The 27,737-nt window shown below is 51.6% G+C and overlaps 2 protein-coding genes across 5 annotated transcripts in view; one reads left to right on the top strand and one right to left on the bottom strand.

The window, feature by feature from the left end:
• Nucleotides 1-782: 782 nt before the first annotated feature.
• Nucleotides 783-23,100, top strand: CCNI (cyclin I). 2 transcript variants are annotated; one of them, XM_017836750.1, is made up of 8 exons: nucleotides 783-1,165; nucleotides 11,843-11,999; nucleotides 17,574-17,708; nucleotides 17,838-17,921; nucleotides 19,978-20,052; nucleotides 20,203-20,343; nucleotides 20,688-20,918; nucleotides 21,423-23,100. In XM_017836750.1, the coding sequence occupies exons 2-8, from the start codon at nucleotides 11,886-11,888 to the stop codon at nucleotides 21,882-21,884; spliced, it is 1,242 nt and encodes a 413-aa protein (XP_017692239.1). In that variant the 5' UTR covers nucleotides 783-1,165; nucleotides 11,843-11,885; the 3' UTR covers nucleotides 21,885-23,100. The 2 variants fall into 2 exon arrangements, with proteins under 2 accessions (XP_017692239.1, XP_017692240.1); XM_017836751.1 differs by lacking the exon at nucleotides 17,838-17,921 and having other exon boundaries at nucleotides 788-1,165.
• A 931-nt stretch (nucleotides 23,101-24,031) lies between these two features.
• SEPT11 (septin 11) overlaps nucleotides 24,032-27,737 on the bottom strand; it is a 45,666-nt gene continuing 41,960 nt past the window's right edge. For 2 of the 3 annotated variants that reach the window (XM_017836746.1, XM_017836747.1), the window contains exons 10-11: nucleotides 25,731-25,859; nucleotides 24,032-25,599 (exon numbers count right to left, since the gene is read on the bottom strand). In XM_017836746.1, the coding sequence (XP_017692235.1) occupies nucleotides 25,524-25,599; nucleotides 25,731-25,859 (205 nt within the window). In that variant the 3' untranslated portion in view covers nucleotides 24,032-25,523. Of the gene's footprint in view, nucleotides 25,600-25,730; nucleotides 25,860-27,494; nucleotides 27,601-27,737 lie in introns of those variants that run through there. The other variant, XM_017836749.1, reaches the window with a different exon arrangement.

Genomic DNA, 27,737 nt, shown 5'->3' with positions numbered 1-27,737 from the left:
TACTGTATTGTAACACAGTCCCAAACCCATTTAAAAAAAAAAAAAGAAAATTAGGTTACAAAAAAACCTGGGACATTCACAAGTTTAGTTGTCCAGTTCTTAAAGAATGGAGGTGTAAGACAACATCTCAGCTTCCCTGGCACTCATGCAGTCAGTGGGAATGCCAGCCAGGATACGAGAAGGAAAAGTGCAGTGACACCCTTTGTGCTGGGGAAAGGCCTAAGGAAGCAAATAAAGTCCAGGGCAAATTCCTGTTTACATTCTGCAGGGAGGGCAGTAAATAAGGGATCTATACGGAATAAACAAGGAGGTCTGTCCCAGCACACGCAGGCTGGGAGACACGGGATGGGCACAGAATAGGCAAGAACTCGGCGCTTTTGCTGAGGGTCCACACGAGAAGGGGTTAAACTACAAACAGACGCCTTTTCTCATCGCTTCGCGAGCGTTTCAAACGCAACTTTAAACACTTTAAACGCCGTCCCCGGCCCGGCTCCGAGGTCCCCTCCGCGCTCTCGCGAAGCCGCGCGCACGCGCACCGCGGATGCCTTCGCGAAGCGACCGAGACGCGCGATTCTTCCGCCAGAGAAAAGAATCCCCGCTCCCCTCCCCGACTCCCCCTCACAGCCGCCCGCCGGCGGGACCCTCACCGGGCGGCGGGGGGAGAACCGGGAGGGGAGAACCGCCTCCAGCCCCCGGCGGCCTCCGCCCCTCCTCACACGGGGCTTTGTCCCCTGGCGGCGGCGCTGAGGGGAGGCGGTGAGGCGGCTCCGCGCTGAGGGGCGCTCGCGCCGCCTCGCCGGCGCTTTCTTCCCCTCCTACCCCCCCTCCCCGATCCCCCCGGGAAGCGCCTGGCTGCGGGCTGCCTCTCGCTCCCCCCCCCCTCCCTTTTCATTTTTATTTTATTTTATTTTATTTTAACCCCCTCCCTCCCTCCCGGGCGGCGGCGGCCCGCCTACCTTTCCCCCCCCCACCCTCCACCCCCAACCTCCCCTCAGCCTTCCCTCGCCCGTCATGGCGACATGAGGAGCCCGCCGGCCGCCGCCGCCGCCCCGGGCATGGGCCCCGCACGGTGCTGAAGCGCCGCGGAGGAGCCCCGGCGCCGCCGCCCCGTCATGGGGTGCTGATGGCCGGGCCCCGCCGGGCACCCCGCCGCCGCGCAGGGGAGGTGAGAGCCGGGCGGGGATGGGGGGAGCGGGGGGTGCGAGGGCTGCGCGCACGGCATCGCTGTGCAGCGCTGGCGCTATCGGCGTTTTAACTTGTGATTACGAACGCGCCAAGCATCCTGCGAGCGGTGCTTTGTGTGTCCGTGCGGGTGCGGTGCCGGTGCTGGTCCCCGATCTGTGCCCCGGCTGTGACTTTCTGGTCATAGCGAAGATTTAGAATCACCGAATGTTACGTGGTTGGAATTGACCTTAAAGATCTAGTCCCAGACCCCCGTGCCATGGGCAGGACACCTCCACTAGACCAGACTGCTCCAAGCCCCGTCCAACCTGGCTTTGAACAGTGCCAGGGATGGAGCAGCCGCAACCTGCCTTGGACAACCTGTTCCGGTGTCTCACCACCCTGACAGGGAAAAATTTCTTCCCGATAACTAACCTGAATTTCCCCTCTTTCAGTCTGTACCTATTACTCCTTGTCCTGTCACTACAGTACCTGATGAAGTCTCTCTCCGGCTTGCCTGTAGGCCCCCCGGTTTTGTTCTGTTCTGTTCACGAACTTCATTTGCAGAGATTAAGATTCCTTGAAGGAAGAGCAACGTTGCCTTCTGCAAATCCGTCTTCAAAGGGGTGTTCCATAAATTCATTTCAGGGGTCAGCTCAAAGGGACGAGATTGCCGTGGGTTGTTTCATGCCTGTGGTAAAAAGAAAGCAGACTGGCAAAAAAAAAATCCTCCTGAAAACTGAACGCAGGAAAACCTGTTCCCATATCCTCCCCTTTTGACCCTGTGAAGGAGGGAAAAAGGAACAATCCCTCATTTTCCTGCTCTTAAAAATAAGGGTGTTAAAAGGCAGACTGTTTCAAGCCTGAATTTAAAAATGCTTTTCAGCATCAGCCTTTGTCTGCTCCCAAACATTCTTTCCATAGTGCGATGCAACAGCCTGTGCATGGCACAGCCCCTTTTTGAGACAGAAGGGTGAGATTTTTTTATTAACCAAAATACTAAAACTGACCAAGATGCATGTGGTCCTGACACACTCTGGAAAGGGGAGCATCTCCCCCTTTTCCATGCAGAGGTGACAGCTTTGATTGTGCCCCCCCACTCTGTCCCACTACAGGTACATCTGGAGCCCAGGTTAGCCAAGGTGAGGCTGGGGAGGAGTTTGTCTTCCAAAAAGCAAATCACGGCATCTTTTCCTTGTCTCGAGGGTTTGATTTTGGATCCCTGCAAATGAATCAGTTTTGTTTTTCAAGTAGCTTGGCTGGCTCTCCTCTGTGCCTACACAGACCTTGGTGTGGGGTGTGGGAAGCTGGTGTTTTGGCTTCTCCCCAGCAGGAACTGAACTTTCATATGGCGTACATATACATATACTTTTAATTATCCTTCACCCCGATGCAGAGCTCGTGTATAGTTTGATGTGGCAGAACTGACCTTAGATGCTCCTTTTACTGTGTCCAATCTGTACTTCCAAATCCTGTGCTTTGTTTGCTCTGGGACCCTGCTTAAAAATACTGATGTGAACTGGTAAGAGCCTTCCTGTGGTGGGACCATCTCCTTGGTGGATGCCAGGCTAGAATGTCCCGGGGCTGCAGCCCATGGACGTACATTTATCAATTTAAATAGAGGTCAGTACAGGCACGAGGCTGCTCGATGCCACTGCCTTTGCTCGTGTTGCTGCCCCGGGAGAAGCTTTTTGGTGGACAAAGTGTTGAGAGCCTTTTAAAGCTTGGAGCTTGTCCCCTGTAATTACAGTCCCTTACCTTTTCCATTCCAACTCTTCTGTGCTGACCTGCTTCTCAGCAGAGCTCATGCAGGGACTGAAGTGAGGCCTGGAGCAGTGTCCGTGTGGTGGAAGGTGCCCTCCCTCAGGGCCCGGTGGAAGATGCTTCCCCTTGCACACCTGCAACCATTCAGTGGTTAAAGCATTAATTACTTTTGACCTCCTGCTGAACTGGATTTTTGGGAGCGCTTACATTCACAGGTCTAATCTTTGTGTTTTTATGAGATGAGGTTCAGCACATCTGTCACGCTGATGGAAATGAGCCATCTGAACCGGGTGATGGAAGGGATAGATAAGCAGCCTGCAGTTTGTTTCAAACAGATTTTAAAAAGGCTGGGCAGGACCTCAAGAAAATTAGACATCATATTTTGACTGCCAAATTATATAACCCTTAGGACTCCACTGCCCGAGCGGGGAGCAAACTGTGAGTGAAGAAGACCTGTATCTCCAGATGGTGTGAAATGTGGGATCTGAATTCCTCCCCTGCAGGATGTAGAATGGGTGTCTAGAGCTGACCTGCCCAGGAAGCTGCCAATTTGTGCCTTTTTTACTTTGCTCCCGTGACTCCGGGTGCAGGGGAGGTACTGACCGAAGAACCACCAGGGCACTCCAATGAAGCAGCAGGAAATCCAGGCTTGCCATCAAGGAGGTGGATTTCAAGGGGGATTCTGGTTCACTGAGAGTAGTTTCTTTGAGATTTCAGCACAATAATAGCTGTTTTCAAAGGCCAAACAAGCACAGTGAAGTCATTGAGGTGGAAGGAAATGTCAGGTGTCTCCTGTCTCAGTATGGAGCAGATGTGGTCTGACATTTTCCCTTCCTGTGTGTTTGCTAACTGCAAATATTACCGAGACTGATTTATTAACCATAATGGCTATTTGCACTTGCTATGCCATAAACTCATGTAAAAGCTCACTCAGGAATGACATGTTACTGCAGATAGTCTGTACTGCTCATCAGCCCGGACATCAAACGTTTTCCTTACCGGGGTGATGGGAGGTGCTGGATGAACCCATCTGCCAGAGGCTTTTGTGCCTTTTTGGTGGTATTTTGCTGTATACCTCAAGGTCCTGTTTCTTGGCTGGGGTAGCCCTCGACTACAGCGGTCTGTCAGACAGGAACTTGGCTCCTAAAAGCTTCAGCCCTTACTTTTTTAACAATTTGCGCTGCACATCTTCAGTTTAAGCACTCCTAACTGTGGCCGTGCAACTACAGAGCCTGCAACTGCTGTAGTAATACCCTGAGCATCAGAGCCAGCTTAGTCTGCATTTGTGAGAGCCCTGCCAGCCTGTGTGTGTGCAGTGACAGGAGCGAGGCGGGATTCACCCAGCTCATCTGTGGCTGAGCAGCGGGAACACTCCGACTGCCTTGCACACTGCCGCAGACACACCGCTCCCTTCCTCTTCAGCCGGACCCCCGCCTCCCGGAGCTCCCTTCCCTGCCTTGACTTATTTTAGGCTGGGGACTGGTTTTAGGCTGTCCAGAACCACGGATATCAAAGCTGTTACCTTCATACTCAGAAGGCAGGAGAGATAAATACATAGGCAAGAGCCAGGACTGTGCCTGTGCCATCCTATTTTTGCGGACAATTGGAATTATATCCTTTTCTGTATTGTCTCAACAAGAGACTAATTAGTCAGCAAGCTTGAGCTCCTGGAGGATAATTAAGCTTTATAACTGTGGGTTCTCTTTGGTTGATGAGAAAGAGAAGACAGTACCCTCAGAGCCCAAGAATGCTGCTCTGCAGCTACTGTGCTGTACCTCATAATTGATCTATTGTTTCAACAGCAGATAATTCCTCATTTCCTCATAATTATCTCTTTCTACTGCCTCACACTGTATCCTGATATTAGCTGTAATCACTGATAATTTACCCCGAAGCCAATCAGAATCTGCAAAGCAAAATATTGGCCTTGGTGAGCACTTAGGCTTTCAGACCAAATTCCCTTTTGTTGTTGTCAAGAGGAATCAAGCCATTGTAGTCAGACATTTTTTGGAAGTGGGTGTTGAACTGGGTATAAACTTGTTTGGTTTTATTGCTGTTCATTGATGTTAATGACCGACTACTGCCGAAAGACAAAAAGAGCTACTGCTGAGTCCTGTCTCTGTGTTTTTGCCCACAGAGGCATTGTATTTATTTGGTTTCAGGGGATTATATTACTCAAAAGGTGGTGCATGATGCTTTCAATTCCGAATGCCTGTTGGCCCTCGCCTGTAGAGAGTTGGCTTTTATGAGCTTGAAAGCCTCTGGCCCTATTTTATGAAATTACTGCTCACTCTCATACTTTGTGAGCTTGCTTTTCCTTGGAGTGACTTCCTTCAAGTTACTGTTGATTTCTACCTAGTTATATTGGTGGTGGGAGAAGTGAATCAAGCTCTGCCTGTGTTGCTTTTAGGAGACTGGCAGTGAGACATTACATAATGCCAGGTTTGGTTTGCCCCTTTTTTTTTTCCTTTTAAAGCCTTCCTGCTCTGCTTTCAGCAGTTGCTGCCTGAAGAACAGGCAAGCTGCTCTCAGTGTACGTGTCACCCCAAGTCCTTTGTTCACCAGCCCCATCACTCCCATAGTACCTGCACTGCCATACCTGCTTTGAAGCCCTCTGTAAAATTTTGGCCAGGCATTCCAATGGCAGGGATACCTTTGCCTGGCTTGGCAAGGTGGATCCTGTCGCTCCCAAGCAGGTGCTGCACCACAAGCAGGATTCTGTGGTTGTAGAACCTCAAACCCTTTCACCAAGACTGGTTCTGCAGCCAACTGGTGGCCAGCACTGAGGAGAACATCACTAGGGCCTAAGAAGCCTTTGTCTGCCTCCCCTGGATCTCCATAGTCAATTGAATCACTGCTGCAATCACACACCACCTTCCTAGAGGTCTGGCCTGGTTTAGGGGCAGGTAGCCCATACTTTTTGCCCAAATGCACAGGTGGCTCCCCTTTAACAAGAGTGGTGAGCCTGTTTTGTTGTTAAAAGCGTTTAGGTGGGGCACGAACTTTCCTTTTAGTGCCAGAAATCATCTACTTCCACCCTTTCCCTTCTCCAGACACTTACATGCTCCTCGAGGATGGAAGTGGACACTGCCTGCTTCTGTATTGCAAAGGGGGGCTGAGGCTCTTCTGGCTGCTGAGTCCCAGACAGGGTCCCATCCATCTCCCATAAAGCTCCCCTGCTGTTGTTGTGCAGCCTGCTTGCTTCCTCCTAAAAACTCTTCACTCGGCGCCACGGCTCCTGCAAGACAAAAAATCCTCTGCAAGGGAGAGGCCAAACTGCCCCACGGTGTGCCACACCAAACCTGAGACTGGTTATACTGGAACAGGCCTACCTGAGTCCCTCCTTCCTTCGTCACAACCTGCAAAAAGTAGTGCTGCTTCGAGTTGCCCCTTATATAGCCCTTGCCCAGGTGCTGCTACCAGGGTGCCTCACCCTCCCTGATTAGGGGGCAGCTGCTGATACTCTTTAGGAGCTGCTATGGCTCCCTCAGGCCCATGGCCTGGTGGCTCTTCAACAGCAGCACCCTCAAGTTTCTCAGAGGGTTCCCAGGTGTTCTCTTCTAATCCGTGGATGTTGTCCCCAAAAGAGCCAGAGGGTCCCAAAGCAGAACCCAGAGGCTGCTATGTAAACCTTGGTTGGTCATCACTGGGAGCTGTGCTCGTGGTGTACAGACAGCTTGGTACAGGGCCAGCCATGGCTTTCTTGGATTTATTTAGGTTGAAAAAAACCCATAACAATAGGGATCATTTCAGCGAACACTCATGTTTCTTTGCTTTATTCCTGTCTGGTGCTTCAGTTCTGGACAAGGAGGTGGTACCACCTGTTCAGCATGTGACCACTAATTGTCCCCGCCCTTGATGTGACACCCCAGTGCACACAGTAAAGGCTCACATTCCTGACCTGGCAGCAGGGCTGTTCCCAAGCCTTGGGATCTGCTGCCGAACAATAGCAGGGCCCATTCCTACCAAAATCAGTCTTTTGGCTGATTTTAATAAGCATTGTGAGGAGTTTACATTTTCCTTTGATTTTTAGGTTCAAATAACCCAAAATCTCGCAGCAGAACTCATTAAAATGTATTGAGTTTCATCCCCTCTTTGCATCAAACGCATCCGTTGTTGTGCAGCTGGAGCTGCTCTCCCAGGGCTGCATTCCGGCTTTACCTTTTATCCACAGTGTGCTCGATATGTTTCCACACGCTGCCCCAGAAGGGAGGGAGCTGTGATTCAAACAGCTTGTTTGCATCACTCGGGGAGCTGTGGCACGGAACATTTAAGCCATTACTGACCAAAGGCCTTTCTGGGCAAAGGGGGCTTAAATGGACTCATCTTGGCAGTTGTTAGGCAAAAAGCAAATGCAGACCTCCTCCCCCTCCCCTGGCATTTCCAAACAGAGCCGTTAGAACAGGGAGTAGTTCGGGCATGGGGCTGGAATCGTGCCCATCCTGCCAGGAGGGAAGAATGGTGACATTGTCTGAAAGTTCAGTCAGGAGTTCATCTTCTACCTTGTTTTTTAAAAGGCCCTACTTTGGAAAATGCCATTTTAGCTTCCCTTAAACAGCAAACCCCTGGTGTCAGTCACGAGGCTGGTGGAACAAAGTAAAGCAAAGGTTTGTTAAAACTAGTCCAGTTTGTGGTGGAGCCCTTTCCAGAGGGCTCCTGCTCCTCCTTCCTTGCTGCTAAATGGACCCTGGGATTTCTCTTTCAAAATAGACTTAAAACTCCTCCCTTCCCTCCCATCAAAACATTGCTCTGCCTTCTCTTTTTGCTGTTGCCGACCCGTGGTTTTAGCTGGCAGGTTCCTTTAAGATGTTTGGAAAAATTCATCCGTTTGGAAAACCAGCACTAAAATGAGGTCAGCTTTATTTGCACTCCCAGGAAAAATCTGGTTGGAGGAAAAGAAGTGGCGAGCATATGATGTACGTGAGCGACGCTGCCAAAATATCTCACAGGCTTGCCTTTGTAGCAGGCTGTGGGAGTGAGCTCGGGGTGAGTCACACAGACAAGTGGCAAGGGCCCTCTCCAGCTCCCAGCCTCCATGAAATTACCTCTTCCCGAATTTAGGCTTAGGCACAACTCAGCCGTGCTGCTGGCTGAAGGTGCAGCATCCCCTGCGGGCTCCTTTAGGCCTGACACTGACACATTCCAGGCTGCTGCACTGCAGGGCGAGGAAAGAGTTAAGCTGAGAGAAAGCCCCGGGTACTAAAATTAACATCCATCCCAGCCCCCCGCCCACAGCTTTGAAATTTCTAATCACAACTTGCAGTTAGAGGATTTCTTCTAGCAGTAGGTTTGGATCCTTTGAAATCACAGATGGCTGGCTGGAGCTCCGAGGAATTCAGTCTCCTCCTCTCTTCCTTCTGCTTTGCCTTCCCCCCCGCCGCCCAGAAAAATCTGTCTGCAGGTCATCTGTAAGATTTTATTGTTGCTTGCTACAGCTGAAGCAGATTTGGCTGCTGGTCGCTGACAAAGGTCTGCAGAAATCAGTGGTTGAGCACTACTAGAATTACCCCTCCTGTTCAGAATACCCACCTGGACCGATGTTGTTCATGTTTCCAAATTGAGCTGTGTTAAAAAAGCAAACAAACAACCTCCTCAAACAAACAAAAAGCAACCCACAACCAAACCCAAAGAGGTTTCCCTTACTGCCCTGGATGTATTGGCACAGCTGAATTGCAGCTGAAGGCAGGAAGATCAGGAACTGTGTTAGGAGCTTGTTCTGCCAGTGAATGTTCCTGTGACGGCATCCTTTGTCTGCAGGAGGCACTTTTTATTGTCAGTGCAAGTGATTACAAAGCCTAAAAATAAAAAAACCCTCCTATTTTGCATCCTACACAAACGCATCCCCAAAACCATGAAGTGTTTCTGTCCAGAGAGCTGTCTGCCCCAATTCCCCCAGAAACTGCTTTTGGAAACCATAGCCTGCAGCACTTTGCAGCCTAAAATTTCTCCCGGGGAAACTGAAAAGTGTTTCTTTTAGTAAAGTTAGCTGTAAACGTGGACCAAAGAGAGATCTTTATGAGGTGGGTCACGTTCTGTGGACCAAGTCGGGCTATTTTTAATGGATAAGCAGGTGATTTTTAATGGCTCTCACAAGTTAAAACCTCACACCAAAGTTTTGACTCTCAAATTTCAGTGCAAGATCCGACCTGCAGCTTGTGACTTCTCAGGAGACGTCAAAGCCGGTGCCTTGACTTGGCTCACTTCTCCTTTATTAGCTTCCAAACTGCTCTTTAAGGGGTTTCAGCGGAGCCACTTGACCTTCCAGTGAAGATTAAGAAACCATAGGCACTGTGTGAGCAGTGGTTTAAAAACTCCCAAAGTGACCACAGGGAAAAAAAAAAGGCCAAACAAAAAGCCACCACCGTGGAGCTAAAGTTTAATTTTAAATCAGTGAAACAGAAGCAGAAAGCTGGGGTGAGTTAGTTCATGGTGGCTGTCCCAGCTTGGGCAGCTCCTCCAGCCTCGGGTCTCAGAAAAACCAGGGAAGCTTTTGGCTGGAGCACCCTCCTACTGTTCTCTGAGAGGTGCTGCCGCACTGACAGGGATCTGTGCTGCTGGTGTTGCTTTTCTGCACTGCTCAGGTTTTATCATCCTGCCCTGAGCAGAGAGAAGGGACTCCTGTCCCTCTGTGATCTTCACACGACTTCCCTGTGCTGGGTTTTGGGAAGCTGTGCCGGCCCTCCCATTTCTCGTCCTCTGGGATCCCGCTCTGCCGTGCCTCCCTTGTGTTTTGGGAAGCCTGCATACATGTGCTGGCATTTTTTCCAAATGGCATGCATGTATCTGATGGAGAGCTGTGTAAATGGAGATGCAAACTGGATTCAGCCTGGGGGTGCTTGGCCGGTTGCCCGGCCCTGCTCTCTGTGCTGGAAAAGTCTGTGCACCGCTCTTGCTCCAAGGGAAACTTTCAAGCACGTCAGTCCTCTTCTTTTTTCCCTTACAAAGGTTATGAGGCCTCAGCCCTCAATTGAATTACGTCCCTAGTTCAGAAAGGAAAGGTTATTTTCCCCTCTCTTTTCCCCTCGGCAGCTCAAGAGGAGCTGGCAGCGCTGCTCACTGCTATGTCAGGGTGCTCCAGGAACACCCTGAGCTCTCTGCTGGGGCCCAGGCAGCACAGGGACAACCTCCAGAGGGATCAGGATGACTAAAAGTGCTTTTCTGGGCTCAGAGACCTCTGAAACCCGTTTGTGTTGTAAATACAGTGGGAATGTTTGCCAGTCACCACAGAAAAAAGCAATGCCTGAGGATGCTCACTTTGGCCTGAAATTTTTCCTGTGTTTTCTCCAATGGTGGCTAATTACTCTCTTCCTGCAAAACCAAGAAAAGACTATCAATATTTTATATTAGGAGACATGGTTGGGCTAAATATAGCTCCTGCTTCTTTCCTAATGAGCGTGCAGCCAGGAGCTCCTGGTCTCCTTGCTCTCAGTGCTCAGCACTGGGCCCGGCTTTGGCCTGTGTGCTGGCTTGGCTGAGCTGTGGCTCTGGTCCTGACCTGGTCCTGTTTCTCCAGGCACATATTTCACCTGGTGCATCTCTCGGCTCTTCTCCAGGTGTGTCCTGAGAGGCTGGAGCTGACTGGTGGATGTGACCCGGGTAGCATTACCGGGGATGTAACAGCTGGCAACCTGCAGGCTCAGTTAAATAATAAATAAATAGGTAAATCACCCATCTTCTGCCCTGCACAGGCCTGGAGAAACCCCTTTTTGGGGCTCTGGACTTGAAAGGTGGGAAGGGGTCCCCCAGCTCCACCCCTCTCTGCCGAAGGGAACAACATATTTCACCTGTTCCTTGTAATTTGAACTGCTCATTTCCCAGGGCTTTCCCCCTCCTTTGGAAGTGCTGGTGGCTTTGGAGACGGTGGGGGATCTGGCCTTTGGGAACCTGCCCAGCTCACAGGAAAACCTGTGGTGTCTGATGGAAGGATAATGAGATGCTCATGAAGCCCCGGAGGGAAGGAGCTGAGGGAGGCTGTGAATGTGCATCCCTGTTTCCCCTTGGCCCCATTTACAGTGAGTGTCCTCGGGATCAGCCCCAGGTTTAAAAAAGAAATGCAGAAATGACTAAATGCACATAAATAACGTGAGGTTGGAGGTTCTGGAGTTTCGCTTCCCCAGGCAGAGTATCCCCCTGGGCAAGGGAGGAACTTCTAATAGGGATTTTTCAGCCCACACTGGCCCTCTGGGGGTTGGTGGGAAGTGATTGTGAGACACACTGCAGACCTTCTGGAGCCCTGCTCAGGAATCCTGGATTCAAGGTGTTCCCTCTAGCTGGAAAACCTTGGGTCGTTCCATTGATACGTGGAGACCTTGTGTAGGGGTATGCCTACCCAGTACAGCCTCTCCCTTGTTCATGGAGAAGCATTTGTTTTATAAAAATCTAAAATAAAAGGAGTTGTTTTTCAGGACTGAGGGCCTTGACGTTTATTTGCCACTTAAAACCCGACGGGCTTTAAGTGGTACTGGATGTGGTTTTATACCTGGTGCAGGATATGTGAATGAAGAACAATATTTGTTCCTTATCAGTCTTTAAGGTTTCCCTTAGCTCTGGGAAAGCACCTTGAATCTTCATTTGCACAGAGCTTGCTGAAATCCCCTCTGTATTTGCTGTGCAGCTCCTCCCTCTCTCATGGATTTGCCAGCAGCCTCTCCCACCTCTCAGTGCTGAGGTGGGAGAGCTCTTGCAGAAAACCTCAGTGTGACAGGAATCTGCAGCCCACAGAGGGATTGGAGACCTGTGGGTGATTTTGGCCCAGCTTTGTCCAAATCTGAGCCACCTGGGTTGGGTTTCCGTGGGCAGGTTTGCCAAGCAGCGATCCCTGCGTGGCCCAGATGAGCCTGTTCTGTTTCCTGCAGCTGTAGTCCCCTTTGTGCTGCCTTTGGCTCAGTGTTTCATCAGGCTGTCTTTGGTTTTGCAGGTAGCTGTATCCAGCTGGGTGGCAGGTGGATCCAAGGGTTACCATGAAGTTTTCAGGACCCCTGGAGAGCCAGAGGTTGTCTCTCCTTCTGGAGACGGCAATCTCTAGGGAAGCTCAAATGTGGAAAGCACATGTGCCGAAAATTCAGCCCAATCAGGTAATATCTCGTTGATCTCAGCAAAGGCAGGAGGCTGTCCTGGGTGTGTTGGTGTGGGAACAACTGGAGGTGTTTTCAGGAGGGGTTACCTTTACCTGGGGAATTGGCCTCTCCAGGGAGGGATTCCCCCTTTATTTGAGGGGCACACTTGCCCCCGGGGGTGCAGAACACCCTGAGCAGCACACAGTGGTACATCTCTGAAAGCACATACAGACATTGTCTTAATTAAATTAATTTTACAAAGTGTGTGGTTTATTAGTGCCTATTTCTACTGGGCACCAACTTCGCAACAGTTCTTAAAAGCAGCTCCATTTCTTGGACTAGTCCATTAATAACAGTGTTGATCTGACTTGGGAAAGGCACTGCTCCAGGAAGAACCCCACTGACTCCAGCAGGGCTATTTATGGAGCAGGGTGTAAGCTCGTGTCAAGGGAACCAGGGCCAGGCGCTGGCCTGTTCCAGTTAGGAATGTTCTCATAGGACTGGAGGAAAATTCGGAGTGGAAGGGACCACAGGGGCTCCGTAGTCCAAGCCCCTGCTCAATTTGTGCAGCAGGGAGGTTGGAGCAGGCTGCTCACGGCCTCACCCAGCCTGAGCTGGGCCTGTGCTCCTTCGGAAGGAGGTGCGTGTCTCACATGTGCACCCAGAAGCACCTCTGCGCTCCACAGAGTTCTGTTCAAAACAAAATGTGAAATGTGAGGATGGTTCTCACAGGGTTTCTGCTCCTTCGGTGCTGGGTTGGGCTGAAATAACCACAGTAAGGACTCGGAGCCCGTCTTGCTGTTGTTACGCCACATGAAACGTTCATACAGGTAGGTCAGCTGTTGTCAGAGCTAATCCCTGTGCTGTTTGTTTTTTCTGTCTGGCAAACAAGAAACTGCTGCTGTTGGGTAGGAGCATATACATTTTTAAGGGCCTCAGTATTAGTTTTGTTTAATCCACATTGTGGTTTCCAAATGAGTGACGTGGTTGTCAGAGGTGTGAAGCATATGTAGCTGTGGCTGTCTTGGGGCACATACAGTTTAAGCCTCTGGCTTATGGTAAACCAGGCTGTCACTCCCTGCTGGCAGTATTCCTGGGGTGATTATAATGTAGGGAGATAAGATTAGAGGATAAGAGAGTGTAACCACACCAGAGTCATGGGGGAAGATTTCACAGGGACAAGGCACTTGCATTTCTGCCTTGGTGAAGGTGGCTCAGAAACCACCACCTACCTGCCTTAGGCAGAGCTCGCAGCAATCCCTGTTCTGTGCTTGTCCCCAAGGGTTTCTGCTCCTGGAATTGCCACCCCCAAAACTCTCTTGTCTTAGTGTCACTTTTTTCTTCCTGTTTTCCCCCGTGTCAGTTCAGACATGGACATTAGTGCTGTGCTACTGAATGTTTTCTGGCAGTGAGGAATCACTAGATTGGAGCGAGAGCTCCATGTGTATGAGCTGTAGGAAGGTCAGATGGAGAGGAAGCGTAGACACAGCTGCTGCTGGGGGGGAACCCAGACTTGTGAGGCCACAGGGCAGCTGAGAACACTGGGTGGAATCACAGGTTTCTCTCTGTTCCTGCAGTTCACGACACCCAGCTTTTCCAACTGTCCCGTGTGCCCCCGGCGTTCATTTTGGCGATGGCGCTCAGTGTGAATTACCCCATTTTCTGTAAGATCTGGAAGGTGGTCAGATTCCCTGACAGCCACTGCCTTCTGAAAGCAGCTGCAGCAGCCTAAAACCTCACTTGCAGGACACTTGTTTATTTGCCGTGACAGTCGGGAAATGTGCAGTCTTCTGTGGATCAGATCTGGCACCCCGGAGCGTGTGGAACTTTCCATTCCCTGCTGCGAGGGTGGGCTGACTGCACAGAGGTTTAATGAGCTCACCTGGTTTGCCAGGGACAGACGGGAGTGCGTCTGCAGAGATCTGAACAGCCTGACTGGAGACACACCGGGGGTATTTTGCAGGAGGAAACTTTCAGTTTTGACTCTTGAGGAGACATTTTCGGTTCTAGTGTTTAAAACCGGAACAAATGCAGTTTCTAAATATGTGTCAGTTGAGACCTTTGAAAGGAAGAAACAAACCCATAGTTACAGAAACAGGAAGACTTTCCATTTTTAGGACAGGGTGCAGAGTCTCTTGGGGACTTTGTTCCTGGTAGTTTAATATATGTGATTTTTGTGTTTCCTTAGTACTTTTTGTCTGAAAACTCCCATCCCCTACTTTAAATGCAGGCCGGTGCTCCGGGTATGTGCAACATAGCAAAGCCAGATCTCACAAGGGCTTTTCAGCCTGAAAAAACAGATGGGCTGAGTCTGGAACCCTCCTCATGCTTCTGAATGGATTTGGTCTTTTTCTTCTTTTTTCCCTTCTGGTTTCCCCCACCCCTTGAGTTATACAAGATGCAGGTGACATTCCAAAGTTTTCATGGGATTAAGGCTAGAAATCAAGCTGTAAAGCCTGGTCAGAGGTTGATTTTTGCATGTTACCAAGTAACTTTGCAGCACAGAGATGTGTGAGCCAAGAGTTTTGGGGCTTTTTTTAATAGAAACAGTGTCACTTGTGTCATGCCTGCTTTCTGTCCTGTTCTGGCTCATTCTTCCTGTCTTCCCACTTCTTCTCTGGACCTCTTGAGGAGTCAGAATATCTCAGTTTACTTCCAGTCCTAATAAAGGTCACCTGCTCACTCCCCAGGAGGCCACACAGGAACAAACAGGGGAAAGGGCAAAACACCTGTCTGGGACAGCAGACATGAAGGAAAACAGTATCAGGTGAGGTGTTTTTCCTAGACGGGGCAGCAATAAAACTGAGTCATGTTTGAGTTCATAGATAATGTTTATTTTAGCCTGCATATTCCAGAAGTCTCGGGGCATTCCTAGAGGTGATCTGCACCCACGTCGTGTCCCCTGACCCTCCTATCTGGTGCAGAAGGGACACACACAGAAAGTACCTCTACACCAGGCAAGAACTCTGGGCTTTCCAGCCCAGAGGGACTTCCTCACTTTCAGCCACCGAGTGTTTCATTGCTGCTTTTAGTTTCAATTAACTAAGGAACAGTGACCTCGCTGCTTAATTAATGTTACTGTGCTGCATTTTCTTACTTTTATTCTGAGGGTGGCACAGGGACACCTCCAAGGGAGGGGAGTAGAGCCCGATACTTCGTGTGGAAGCAGGAGCAGCAGCAGGGCTTGTGGGTGCAGGGGGGACCAGGTCCCACTGCTGTCTGTCGCTCAACCGTCCCTGCTCTGTGTGTGCGAGGGAATTCCCCCCTGCCTCCTGCTCCCTCATTTGCAGTTAGGGACTGGAGTAGACCCTTTCTGTAGGATGATGTTGAAAAGAGCTGGAGACTCACCTCCTTTCCTTTGCTTCTTCAGGTAGTTCTTAAGGAGCCAGTTTAATTTTGGAGCCTTCCTTGTGCTGCACATACACCGAGCTGAGGGTGTTTGCAGTTGTTCCTTCCCATCACAGGGCCATGGGGCTTTAGGGTCGTTTGGTTTAATTTTACATCTTACACACGCTTAGGGTTTGGGTCAAGCACCATTTCCCTTCCCACAGCCAGCACAGGCCTTACAGGCACCGAGCGTGTAGTTTGTGTTACAGCCTTGCTGGTAAAGATCACTCTGGGGCTGAACTGGGGCCTTTTGGCCTCAGGGCAGATCTCAGGAGGCTGAGGATGAGAGGCATTCTTACCCTTCCCACCCGTGCTGTTTTTAGGAGAAGGCCTAACCTTTTGTTTTGGCAGGCACAGGGAAAACAGTGCCGAGCCAGGGCAGACACTGCCAGGAGCCGTGGAAGCCGATGCCCATTTCTGCCGGATCTAGCAGGAATGGGATTTTCCAGGGATGGAAGGGGCAGGGCTGTGGTGGTGCTGAAATGCCCCCATGCTGCTGAGGCAGGGCCCTCCCTCCCCAGGCGGAAGCGCCACAGGTGCCATTTTCACCCCCTCCTCAGCCCATTTTTCTCCACAGGTTCACCCTCAGTCCCTGTTCTGTGTCCGGAACAGCTTTAGCGGAGCATTTAATAAACTCTCCTGCTGTGTGGTGTGTTCACTGTGCTCCCAGCACACCCCTTGAACTGGCATTCCTGGGAGGAGTGCAGGGCACTGCTGGCAGCGAGTGTCCTGCCCCTGGGGGGGCTCACGTTTCACCCTGAAACTGCATCAACAGTTTTAGAAACAACCATATTTCTTGGAATTGAGAAAATGGCAGGTACTTTTTATTGAAGCGTTGAGTGGCAGCTGAGAGCAGAGGCCCATCTCGATCACCAGACAGTTCTGGTGACACCAGGGCACCATCAGGGCTTGGGACAGAATGGGAGGCAGGCCCTTGTTCTCCTCAGGGCACCCCTGGTACAGCAGCACTGGGACTGGTGTACTTTTCCCAAGGGAACTGGGGGACACGTGTGAGCAGCAGTCACCAGCTGTGCCCCTGCTGTCCCACAGCCCAGAATCCAGCCCTGTGGCTGGAGCCCCGCCACCTTCCCCACCCCTTCTGTGGCACCAGGAAGGGAGCTCAGTGCAGAGTAAAGATGTCACACTGCCAGTAACATGGCAAGGGGTGACACGTGTTCCCAGGGAGGCCCCTCTGCGATTACAGCTCTGCCTTCCCCTGGGCTGGACTCCAAGGCAGGAGGGGCAGCAAGCCCTGGTAGAAAGCAAGTTACTGTCCATGGAAAGTACACAGTAGGTGTTTGGGTGGTAGACAGAGCCTGAAGTATTGGTTTTGCATCTCTGTGGGGTGGTTTTATTTTAAATTTCTGCTGCTTCACTCTCCTGGTGTTGCTGGGAGGGCAGTAACAACCCAGCTGTTTGTGCTTCTGGATACATCCTTGCTAATCATCCCCAATAATCCCCACTGGAGTGAGACCAGACAGTTCCTTGGATGATGTGAAAGGCTCTGGAAAAGCTGTAAATATTTCTGAACTCGGTCACACAGAAGGATTTGATGTCAATGGCTGAGCTATACATGTGGTTGAAATTTAGCTGTTGTCTAAACAGATCAATGGGGAGGACAGGGGCCAAAAACTTAAACCGAACACCAAACCCAAAGCGCAGGTGAAATGGTACCTGCTCCACCCCAGTTCCCAGTTAACCGAGCCACTAAAAGCCTTTTGTACACTCTTGGCAATTTTCTTTATTTTAACATACACTGAGCTAAAAAATCTCCATAATTTGAAGAAAAAATAAACCTTTCCTCTCAAAACTCCAACTGGGTCCCTCCCCTCTGGGCTGGTTTTGTTCCAGCGGGGCATTCCTGTGCATCCACGTGGTTCTGAGGAGGTTAAAAAAATAATAAACCTCTGGGAGCTAAGCTGGAGCTGTGAGAAACTACAAGACATCCTTCTTCTTATCCCCACTGTACAGTGACACTGGAGTGAGGTTTGGGGTTGCTGTAAGGAAAGCTTGCTCTTCCAGGGCAGGTTTTTGGGATGAGGTAAGTAATGCGGGAACAAAGTGGTGATTGAGGCTGGCTCGAGGCTCCCCTTGCCAAAGGAGGCTTTGTTCCCGTGCAGAGAGACTCCTGCAGAGGTAAAACCTTTGGTGTTTTGGGACTTGCTCAGCCCGTGTATAGGAACAGTTTGTTTTTCTCTCCCCCAGGATGTAGCCATTTCTCCAAGGCAGAGGGATGAGGTCATCCAGTGGCTGGCCAAGCTCAAGTACCAGTTCCACCTTTACCCAGAAACGCTCGCCCTGGCCATCAGCCTCCTGGACAGGTTTTTAGCTGCAGTAAAGGTAAATATTTGTGGATCCTTAAACTGGAATAGATTCCTACCCCCCACTCAGCTGTTGGTGTGTGCAGTCTGACGGAAACTCTTCCTTCCCCCCTGGTGCTCACACCCCTTCCTTGCTCCCCGTGGACAGGCTGGCACCTGCTGCTCCGGAGCCTCATCTGGGGTGGGCTCTGAGATACCAAGAGCCCAGTCTCACCCTGAACAGACTCAGAAGGTAAAGGCAGTGCCCACAAACTGTTAAAACAGTTACAACCCGAGCGAGGCGCAGCGCCCTCGGACAGAAGTGTTGGGAAGGTCTGTGCTCACCTCGATTTCGCAGGTGTTATAACTACATTCACCTCGTGTTCCGCTCGGATTGCCAGGAGCACCTACTAGCAGGGAACCAGCTGGGAGAAAAAGTTCGAGATTTGGGCCTGGCAAGTAGGCTGGTGCAGGGAAATGAGAAAAAAAAAAGGAGGGGAAAGAATATAGAGCCAGAGGCCACTGTTGTTCTGGGAGCAGTTCCCTGCCTGCCTGCTCTATAGCCAGGCTGATGGACTTGCAGCTTTTGGCTGATGTCCAGTGGGTGTGAAGGAGGCAGGGAAGCACAGACAGGTGCAGGCTTCTGTGTGACACGTGTCCCCTCCGGTGGTGCTGAACCCACTGCCTATTCCCCAACAGGAGAATAGAGGAACCCCCCTTGTTTTTAAGGGTGTTCCACCATAGAAAGTGCTTAAGAAGGGGGTAAAAAACAGCACTTGGGCTCCTTGCAAGTGAGACCTGCTGTTCCTCCAGCCCTTAGAGTTACCTGGGCTGTGCTTGGGCTGTGGCTTTGTACCTGCCCAGTGACTGAACAAACTCTGCTCCAGCCTGGAATCCCCACCCTGGAGCTGTGAGGTCAGGCTTTGGGAAGTTCATTTCTTACCGTGTTTGCTCAGCTACCATTCTGTGCTTGGCAAATCCCTCTCTTACCTGCACGTGTCTCATCTCACCACGAGCACGTTGGGTAGGCTGTATCCCTTAGGAAAGGGAAGCAGGAACATGCATTCCCAGCCTGTGCCCTTGCACTCCAACGTGACTGAGTTTGGTAGAACACAACTGAATCATCATTCATTAACCCACCCTTTAAACATTAATAAATAATGCTCATGTTTTCATACAAGCCATGGAAGGTCTTATTTTTAAGGAGATCCCAAAGTAACTGATTTACTGAAATGCTGAGATGGGAAAGATTTAAGTCCCTCAGCAGCCAATGCCCTCAAGGACAGTTTTTCTTTCAGTAAGTTGGAGCAGCCAAGGAGTGTGTACAGAAAGCATGGGAATACAAGTCAGGAGCCCTCTGTGTGCTTGAGGCAGCGAGCAGGGATTGGGAAAGGGGCTTAGCCTGCATGAGCGTCAGGGCTCTGTGCTCCTTCCCCCAGCTCTCCTCTCCCATAAAGCTCTCATTCCTCTGATGCAGCTCAACTCCTGTTTATCAGGTGCTTTCCCATCCCCAGGAACACAGTCTGGGATTGCTGGGACTGGCTGTGACCCACAGCCAGCAGTCTTGGTGTGTGTCACTGCACAGCACTCGTTAGCCCTCAGCAGGGCCCAGTTCTGGTCCTGCCCTAAGGGCTTTCATTCTCTTGGACACCTGAGTGCACAAGTACAAATTGTGAGTGGATTTTCAGGTTTGCTGCAGGATTTTCACTTACCTTTGCTTTCAGCATCTCCAGCTGTGCCAAGGTTTAGGAACAGACTCTGCCTTTCCCCGCCCCTGGCCACTGTGGAGGAGGGGACCACGTCCAGTGGTTGTTACACTGATGGTGGGAGTGAAGCTCTTTGTAAAGACAGTCACACGGACAGAGCTCACAGACAGAACCCTCTCCCATCCAAATTTCATTTACCTTGCCTAAACCATCTCCCATGGAAGGGACTGGCTCTCCTCCACTAATCCCTGGGCCACAGGTTTGGGAACTGTAGTGCAAAACAACTGAGTGGTGTTTTTCCAAGTTACACTTCCCTAGGCAAGACAGTCCTTCCCATTTCTGCTGCAGTGCCTGAGCCCGAGCTCTTTCCACTCCAGTGCTGCCCATTCCGATCACGGGGCTGCCAGATCAGATCTCTGCTCAGCTGATGTCACGGAGCATGGATCTGTGCTTGGCACAGCCTGCCACCGCCAGGGCGTAGTTAGAGGTCAGCCTGCTGATCCACATGGAGACCCTGGGGCTTGGGATGTCCAACCAGAAGGATCAGGGCATCATTTCTGCATCATGCTGACACAGAGACTTCTCTGCTCTTCTGTCCTGCAGGCCCGTCCAAAGTACCTCAACTGTATTGCAATCAGCTGCTTCTTCCTCGCTGCAAAGACCATTGAGGAAGATGAGGTAACTGTTCTTCCTACCTTGCAATTGTCAGAGTATCTGTCCTTCCAGTCCAGTCCTTCCACACAGTGGCTGACACTTGCCAGGACAGGAATGAAGCATTGGGTAGGATTTCTATTGCAATCCGTTCTTTTTTTGTGTTGGCTTTTGCAGAGGATTCCAGTACTGAAGGTGTTGGCTCGGGATAGCTTCTGTGGTTGTTCTCCAGCTGAAATCCGCAGAATGGAGAAGATCATCCTGGATAAACTGAACTGGGATCTTCACATGGCAACGCCACTGGATTTCCTTCATATTGTAAGTAAGGGGCTACTGATGGTCTTTCAGGTGTCTGTCAGCGCAAATATGTCTTGAGAAGCACCTCAACAAAAATTCTACCTGTAGGGGAACAAAGACCTTGGGATGTTTGTAATTCCTCTGTACAAGCACTTTCTGAATGAAAAAGCCTTGCCAAAGAAGCCAGGCAGGTCCCACTGGAAGGGCTGCACCAAGCTTTGGTGGGTTCAATGTGCTGGGTTTTTCCCCCTGGTGTGGAAATCCCTCCAAGGTTAAGCTGGAGGATGCCAGTGTGTCCGAGCCATCTCACAAGGCGTTCCTAAGGTCGGTGCCTCCAGCTGCCTCCTGTCCTTGTCTTCCCACAGTTCCATGCCATGGCAGTGTCCAGCAGGCCGCAGCTCCTGGCTCTGCTGCCCACGCTGAGCCCGTCACAGCACGTGGCAGCGCTCACCAAGCAGCTGCTGCACTGCATGGCCTGTTTCCAGCTGCTGCAGTTCAAGGGCTCCATGCTGGCACTGGCCATCGTCAGCCTGGAGCTGGAGAAGCTGCTCCCCGACTGGCTGGCTCTCATCATCGAGCTGCTCCAGAAGGCACAGGTGAGGGGCGGGGAGGGACTGCAGACACATCCTGCTCAGTGCTCCCGCCAGCCAGGGCTTTGGGATCCCTGGCTGCCAATGGCTGCCTGCTGGTACGCTTGTATGGGGATGGCTGGGCTTCTGCCTGGAGGAACAGTGCTCCATCCTGACCACATCCAGGGGGTGCCCTCATGTACACAGAGTCCTGCTGCACCAGGGAGAAAATAACACACCAGCGCAAAATTCCTAGTCAGTGGTTCAGGCATTCATTCCCAGCATACTGACAAGTACTGGAAAGGCTCTGGCAGTGAAACCCTTTAGTATCTTTTAAGCTTTTTCCTCACCACTATTCCCAAGAGGTGTAAGAAGGAGCAGGGGCCTGTATCCCAGGTGGTCATCATGGTAGGGGTGCTGTATCACGTCCTCCTCCTGCCTGGCTGGGTGGTGCTGTTGGAGCCCAGGCTCTCTCCTCACCATGGTGGCGATCCCACAAGGCCGGTACCTTTGCTTGTCTTCCCCCTCCAGATGGACAGCTCGCAGCTGATCCACTGCCGGGAGCTCGTGGCACATCACCTTTCCACTGTGCAGCCTTCTCTGCTGCCCAACTCTGTATATGTCTACAGTCCCCTCCAGCAGACCCTGGTGACCTGTAACAGAGGAGCGTTCCACCGCCAGCCCTCCTCTGTCCCAGGGCCGGGTCTCTCCAAGGACAACGGCCGGCCAGAAGCGCCAGTCACAGGTACAGCCGCGCTCTACCAGCGCCGTCCCGCCCCCGCCGGCGGCTGCAAACAGGCCTCCGCCAAGCGCAAGGTGGAAGAGATGGAAGTGGACGACTTCTACGACGGGATCAAGCGTCTCTACAACGAGGACCTCGCCCCGGAGGTCGTGGCCCTGGAGAACATGGGCTCTGTTTGCGGCGCCGACGTCTCGCGGCAGGAGGGCAGCGTGTCCCCTTGCCCGCCCCTGCAGCCGGTGTCTGTCATGTAGCTGCGAGTGCCACCACCCGCTCCAGGAGCCCCGCCGGACCCGGCAGCCCGTGTCCTCAGTGGGGGGAGAAAGGGCCATACCTTGTCAGGCTGAACTGAAGGGAGCCAAAAAAAAAAAAAACAACAAAAAAACCCCAGGGAAAAAAAATCCCAACCCTTTTTGAATTTTATTTCTTGTGCGGCTAATTATAGTTCCACTATTTAAGCACTTAAAAACACAAAAAAGTATAAAAATCTAAAAAAAGACCCAAAAACCAACCAAAAAAAAAAAGTAGCAAAAACCTGTTCCTTTCTAGTGTTGTCAGTTCCACTGTTTTTCTGCTCCTGTGTGTTGTAACCCATTCTCCACATCTGAGAGCTCACATCAACCCTGCAGAGCTGTTCCAGGTTTCCCAGCCAACTAAGACCTCTGATCCCATTCCGACCTGCTCCTCACTCCCCTTCTGCTTGCTCTTTTTAATTCTCAGCCAGTCTTGTGCTTGACGTTCTGTCCTGCCCCACAGCTTTTTCTTTTGCCCTTCTAAACAAAAAAACCTCTTTTCTTTTGTTAATACTTGGGTGTTTAAATGTGATAATACTGCAAAACTGGATTTAAACAAAAGGTTTTAAACAAAACCCCAAACCAGTTCTCGCAAGCTGCTCCACACTTCAGTAATGCCCACAGGAGTGTGAAGGTGCGCTGGAAGAACCCTAGGGCAGCTGGCCCTGGTGCTCTGCCTCACACAGAGACTTCTCCAGTTACACCGGTTTGCTTCTCCCAACACAGAAAGCAGTTACTGCATTTTCTAGCACTAGAACCAAAACGGTATTTTTTTCTTGTTTGCACCGAGAAATGTTGCACTCAGTGTAAATTTTCACCAATGCTTTACCCTCTCCATGAAGTGTAAGCTTTGAATTGTGCAGAGCCTGGTTTTGCCCACACTTTTCCCAGCACTGCTGGGTGAGGTGCCGGGGCGGCTGTGGATGCCTGAGGTTTGGAATGTGTGTCCCTGTCAGTCACAAAACCAAAACGAAAGACCCTGATCCTCGAGTTTTGTGTTCATGTAACTTCTAACCAAGAGTCAGACCTTTAAACCTGTCTCGTCCCTGTGACACCCCGTTCTCAGAACGCCCTGTCCCGACTGTACGCTCTCTCCACAGCCCTGAGGAAGGTATCGTATCTGGAGCCATTGTACTGATGAAAGCCTTCTGGTAGCAATAAAGAAAGTTGTCCTGGATTCCCAGTCTGGTGTTGTGCTTTTCATCCGAGACCTGGATCAGTTTTACCCAGATGCTGCCAGGGAGTTGCTCTGTGCCAGACAGCTGACAAAGTGCCTTAAAGTGCCTTTGGGGGTGCTGGGCAGCCCCTGGGGTGCCAGGGAAGTCACCAACATGAACTCGTTGCCTCCAGTGGTTCTGGCTTTAGCCCAGCTCTGGTGCTCCTCACTCCTGGCTCTTCCCTTTCCAGGCCAAGTGCATGGCTGGAACACTGCTCCATCTCCCGTCCTGGAGCCCATCCTGCCCTGTGCCTTCCAAGGTGCCATCTTCTTGTCATGCACAGACCACCACAAGAGCCTTCCCACAGGTTCCAGCTCTTCCTGCTCGTGTCCTGAAAAACCCCTCCCCAGGCCATATTTCTCAGAGGGGTGTGTGTCTTCCTTCCCTTCCAGCCCTTCCTGCAATCCTTATGCTATTTCCAGACCCTGACCTTCTCATCCAGTGGCTCGGTTTTCTCCAGCCAGGCTGCTGTGCAGTCCTCTGGGGGTGTCAGCAGCACAGCCCCAGCAAGGCACCCTGTCGGTGCAGGAGAGCCCCAGCTCCGGTGCTCTCTGCTTCCAGCTCACCGTGTGTTGCACACCTTTTCCAGTCAACTTACGCTGGCTTCTCTCCCTCCACGTGCTGCTTCCCTCCCAGGTTGAAGGGCACGTTCCCCCCTGCCCCACTGGCACATAAGCACACAGGCACTTGTGAGGATCACAGCCCAATCCCACCACAGGGTCACCGCCCAGAACCCTTCCCAGCCTCCCTGTGCTGCCCGGAGCCACACAAGCCACAGCACCGACTCGGCAAGCTCCCAGGAGGCCAAATCCTGCAGAGGCAGGTCTCCCTCACTGCCAAGTGAGTGCTTTCCCGCTCCCAGCCCCAAGCACAGGCACCCCCCAGCCCCAGTGAGTTGCAGAGAGACAGACACTTTATTTTGCTGGCACTATGCACAAACCCGTGCCAATGATCTTGTGCCAGACAACTCCAAGAAAAAAGGCTCAGGCACAAACCCTGTCCCTGGTCTGTGTGACCCACCTCTGCAGTGTCCTGCTGTCCTGGCACAGGCCCTGAACACCTATGGGCAGCTCCCTGGCTGTGCTGCCTGCACTGGTATACACGTTTACAGTGCTCTGTGGCTAACGAGGTGACCTTCAGACACAGCCTTACCTTGGAAAATGAGTCATCCCAGCAAGAGCAGCTCCCCCATGCAGCAGGTCCAGCTGATTTGGAAACAACCCACATGGCCAGAGACAAAAGCCATTTCCCACTTCCCACATTTCCTCCCCAAAAAAACCCCAGGCAACATCATCTCCTCCAAGCTGCCCCCCAATCACCTTCAGAAGCTGGCTTGTACGCAGCTCTCGCTGTCGGAACACAGGGCTGGCCTGGAGTGCTGCCAGGGCTCCCTGTTTCCCACAGGAAAACATTCCCTGATGTGCCCTTGTCTCCTCATGTTCCTGTGACCTTCCCACAAGCTTCACAGCATCCCAGTGCTCCCCACCACGGACCTGCCCAGGGTCTGCCTGCTCCAGCGGGGCCGGAAGCAGCGAGGGCAGGAGTCCAGCCAAGCACACTGGGCAGGTGAATGGTTGGCTGGAGAGAAAACCAATTCCCAGTTGCAGGCTCAGCTCCCTGCTGCCCCCTCTCCCTCATGAGCACTGGGATAACACCACTGCATTCACAAACCCCAGCACGTTACTGCTCAGTCCCCAAGCCCAGGGAGCTCCCCAGGGCACGGCAGGGACATCCCAGCAGAGCATTGCTGCTCCTTTCCAATGCCTTCAGCCATAAACTCTCCCTTGCTGCACTGTTCCCTGCAGCCCCCCGGCTTCCCTCAGCCCCCTGAGGGTTTGCTCTGAGGATGTGAGAGCACAGATCCCCTCCAGCAGCCACACGAAAGAGTTAAGCCCAAAGCATGATTTTTAACTCAGATACCCACTCCCTCCAATGGAAGAAGTGGCTTTCCCAGCTCTGCTGGGGACACCTGGTGACAAATAACCTCTCTGAGCTGTCCTCAACAGGTTTCACGTTGCCATCCTCTCCCCACACTGGCACCTCTTCCCCAACAGCTGCAGCCACGGAGGCAGCAGCCCAAGGGCACATTGCCATCCCCTCCCCAGCCCCGGGGTGTGGGGAAGCCTCCACCACCCTCTGCAGCTCAGTCTCACTGTGGACACCGGCAGGGCCTTCTGCTCCCTTCCCTCTGCCCCAGTATCCACCACCACTGGATTATGGCTGTCAGACATTTCACCTTGTTTTCCCTCTGGATCTCTTCTCCCTGAGTTCGCCTTTAAAAAAAAACACCCCACCAATCAACCCCAAAACCTTCTGCTGACACCATCTGTCTCAACAACCTGAGGCAACAAATTCCACAAGTTTAGTACCTGCTCCTTAAAAGTTACTCCTCTGGTCTAGTTGTGACGATTTGCTGACTTAGCAGGTTGGCACCCAGCGCCATCAGAACTTGGAGAGCTCTGCAACAAGAGTCACAAATAAATCTGGGCTGCAAGGGACCTCTAGAGGACATGTGCTGCCACCTCCTGCTCACAGCGGGGCTGATCCTCCCTCACCTCTGCCTTTCCCTGGCCAAACTGAGCCATCTCACCTGGCAGCTGCTGCTCCATCCCATTTACCATTAGTGCCCTCCTCTAACTCCACTATGTCCTTCTGGAGACACGAAGTCCAGAGCTGCAAGCAGGACTCAAGGCACCAGCACAGCAAAACTCTTATAGAGCTGCAAAATAAAGGCAGTCTGTGTAAGTGTTGGTATTTGGGTTGTGCTTCTCTTCAGACTAACCTTTAAAAAAATTCCCATCTGGGGTTCTGAAGCCACCAGGGAAAAAAGGGTTTTACCCCTCTTCTAACCTTCTTGCCACAGCAGCACTACAGGTGGGTCACCCAGAGCTGAGCCCCCGCAGGGGATGAACCACCACCTCCCCCAGTCCAGCCCAGCACCTCCCAGGGGCAGAAGAAATGTCCCAGAAACCATGGTCTCGAGAGCAACTTGCAGACTCCTACTCCCAAATAAAGCCATCCTACAGTTTTTAAATATAACAAAAAAGTCCAAGGAATGAGAGAAACATAACAGCTGGAGAATTGCACAGCTTCCTAAATCTGGCCATCTCAAGGGAAGCACTGGTGGCAGGAGAACAGGTACCACCTGAGACCTCTGCAGGCTCTGGGTTTGGTACTAATGCAAATGCTGTCCCAAGCTACGTTTGTGCAGATATTGATAGCCCTGCGCTCTGAGCAGTGGTCAACAGGGCCAGTTACACACCAGGCAAATCAGCACAGCACACACACAAGGCCAAGCACTTCACAACCTTTCTGACTGTATCTATAAAGTCACTTGGTTGGTTGCAAAGATCTCCTCCTTCCACCCGGCTGGAGGGAGCCGACCCTCGTCACTGGAAAGTGCTGCAAAATATTGTGCTTCTGAAAAAAACCCCCAGCAGATTTCAGCAGAGCCTCCCAGCAGCCTGCACATCACAGAGGGGAGAGGCCAAACCTAGACCATTCCCCATTAAAGGAGGGGAATTCCTTGATTAAGGTTCACAGATGCAAAGAGTCAGTCACTAGTATTCGGTTAAAAATTAAAGTGCATCACTCCACAGGAAAAAACATCCCAAGAAGCTCAGGCTGCCTCCTTCCCTCTGTGCCAAACCAGCTGGAGATCACTACACACCACGCTTACAGGTTTGGTTTTACCTTCAACCAATCCTTTGGCACTTCTCAAGCTTTTTGACTGAATTCAATTTCAAATAAACAAGGTACAAAGTTTAACAATTCAGGACTGCTAAAAAAATAATTGCTAACTAGGCTTCATGAAAACAAAGCGAAGCCCTCGATCTAAGTACAAGTCAGTGCAGTTCGGCTGTACAAGAAAATCCTACTTTGCTACATCAGCCAGAAAATAAGGCCTTGGCTGTCCAGAACAGGCTCCATCAGCACCACAGGGCGCGGCATCCACCATCCCCACTTCACACAGTGACACACGGAGAACATTCCCGGGTCTACAGACGGATTTCCAGCCGTGTCAGAGGAGCACAGGATGGCCCTGGGATGAAGCTGCGGTATCCAAAGCAGCCAGACTTGAGGCAGAAACGAAACCCTCCAGCTACGCACACTCACCCCCAGTCTGTCGCTATTTGTCATCAGCAACGTGTGCATATTATGGCAAAAGGGGAGTAGATGGGGAGGGAGGAAAGAAATCCAACTAACCCAGTGCAACGTGGGCCATTCTGGCCGTTACCTCTGGCAGCCCGGGAAGCCTGGACGCTGTCGGAGCCGCGCTGGGAGCGACAGATCCCGCACAGACACACAGCACAGCGCACGGGAGGGAACAAGAGGGAAGGAGAGGAGGGCGGACCTCCTGGCAGGGCTGCCCGTAGCCGCAGGCTCTTCCAGTGCCCGACAGCCCACCGGGAGAGGGGGTGTGGGGGCTTTGGCAAGGTGACGGTTACATAAAGAAGAAGCTACAGAAAAAGAGAAAAAAACAGAAGAGAAAAGAAACAGAGGTTCAGAATTGAAATGAAGGGGTGAGAGGGGGGGGGATAAAGGAGGAACAACATTTTAAAGTAAGTCATGAAGGAGGGAGTGCGCTGGGGAGGTG

Source organism: Lepidothrix coronata, unplaced genomic scaffold (genome assembly GCF_001604755.1).
Source record: "Lepidothrix coronata isolate B3197 unplaced genomic scaffold, Lepidothrix_coronata-1.0 Scaffold283, whole genome shotgun sequence".
NCBI classification, from domain to species: Eukaryota; Metazoa; Chordata; class Aves; order Passeriformes; family Pipridae; genus Lepidothrix; species Lepidothrix coronata.
The sequence above is the reverse complement of the archived record's forward strand: the minus strand, read 5'-3'. Positions and strand labels throughout refer to the sequence as shown.

What these genes read in the sequence shown, in the direction of transcription:
- CCNI (XM_017836750.1), top strand. Translation starts at nt 11,886, where the DNA reads ATGAAGTTTTCAGGACCCCTGGAGAGCCAGAGGTTGTCTCTCCTTCTG. An exon ending in CGAAAATTCAGCCCAATCAG is followed by an intron (nt 12,000 to 17,573) that starts GTAATATCTCGT and finishes TCTCTCCCCCAG; the next exon opens with GATGTAGCCATTTCTCCAAG. An exon ending in GGTTTTTAGCTGCAGTAAAG is followed by an intron (nt 17,709 to 17,837) that starts GTAAATATTTGT and finishes CCCCGTGGACAG; the next exon opens with GCTGGCACCTGCTGCTCCGG.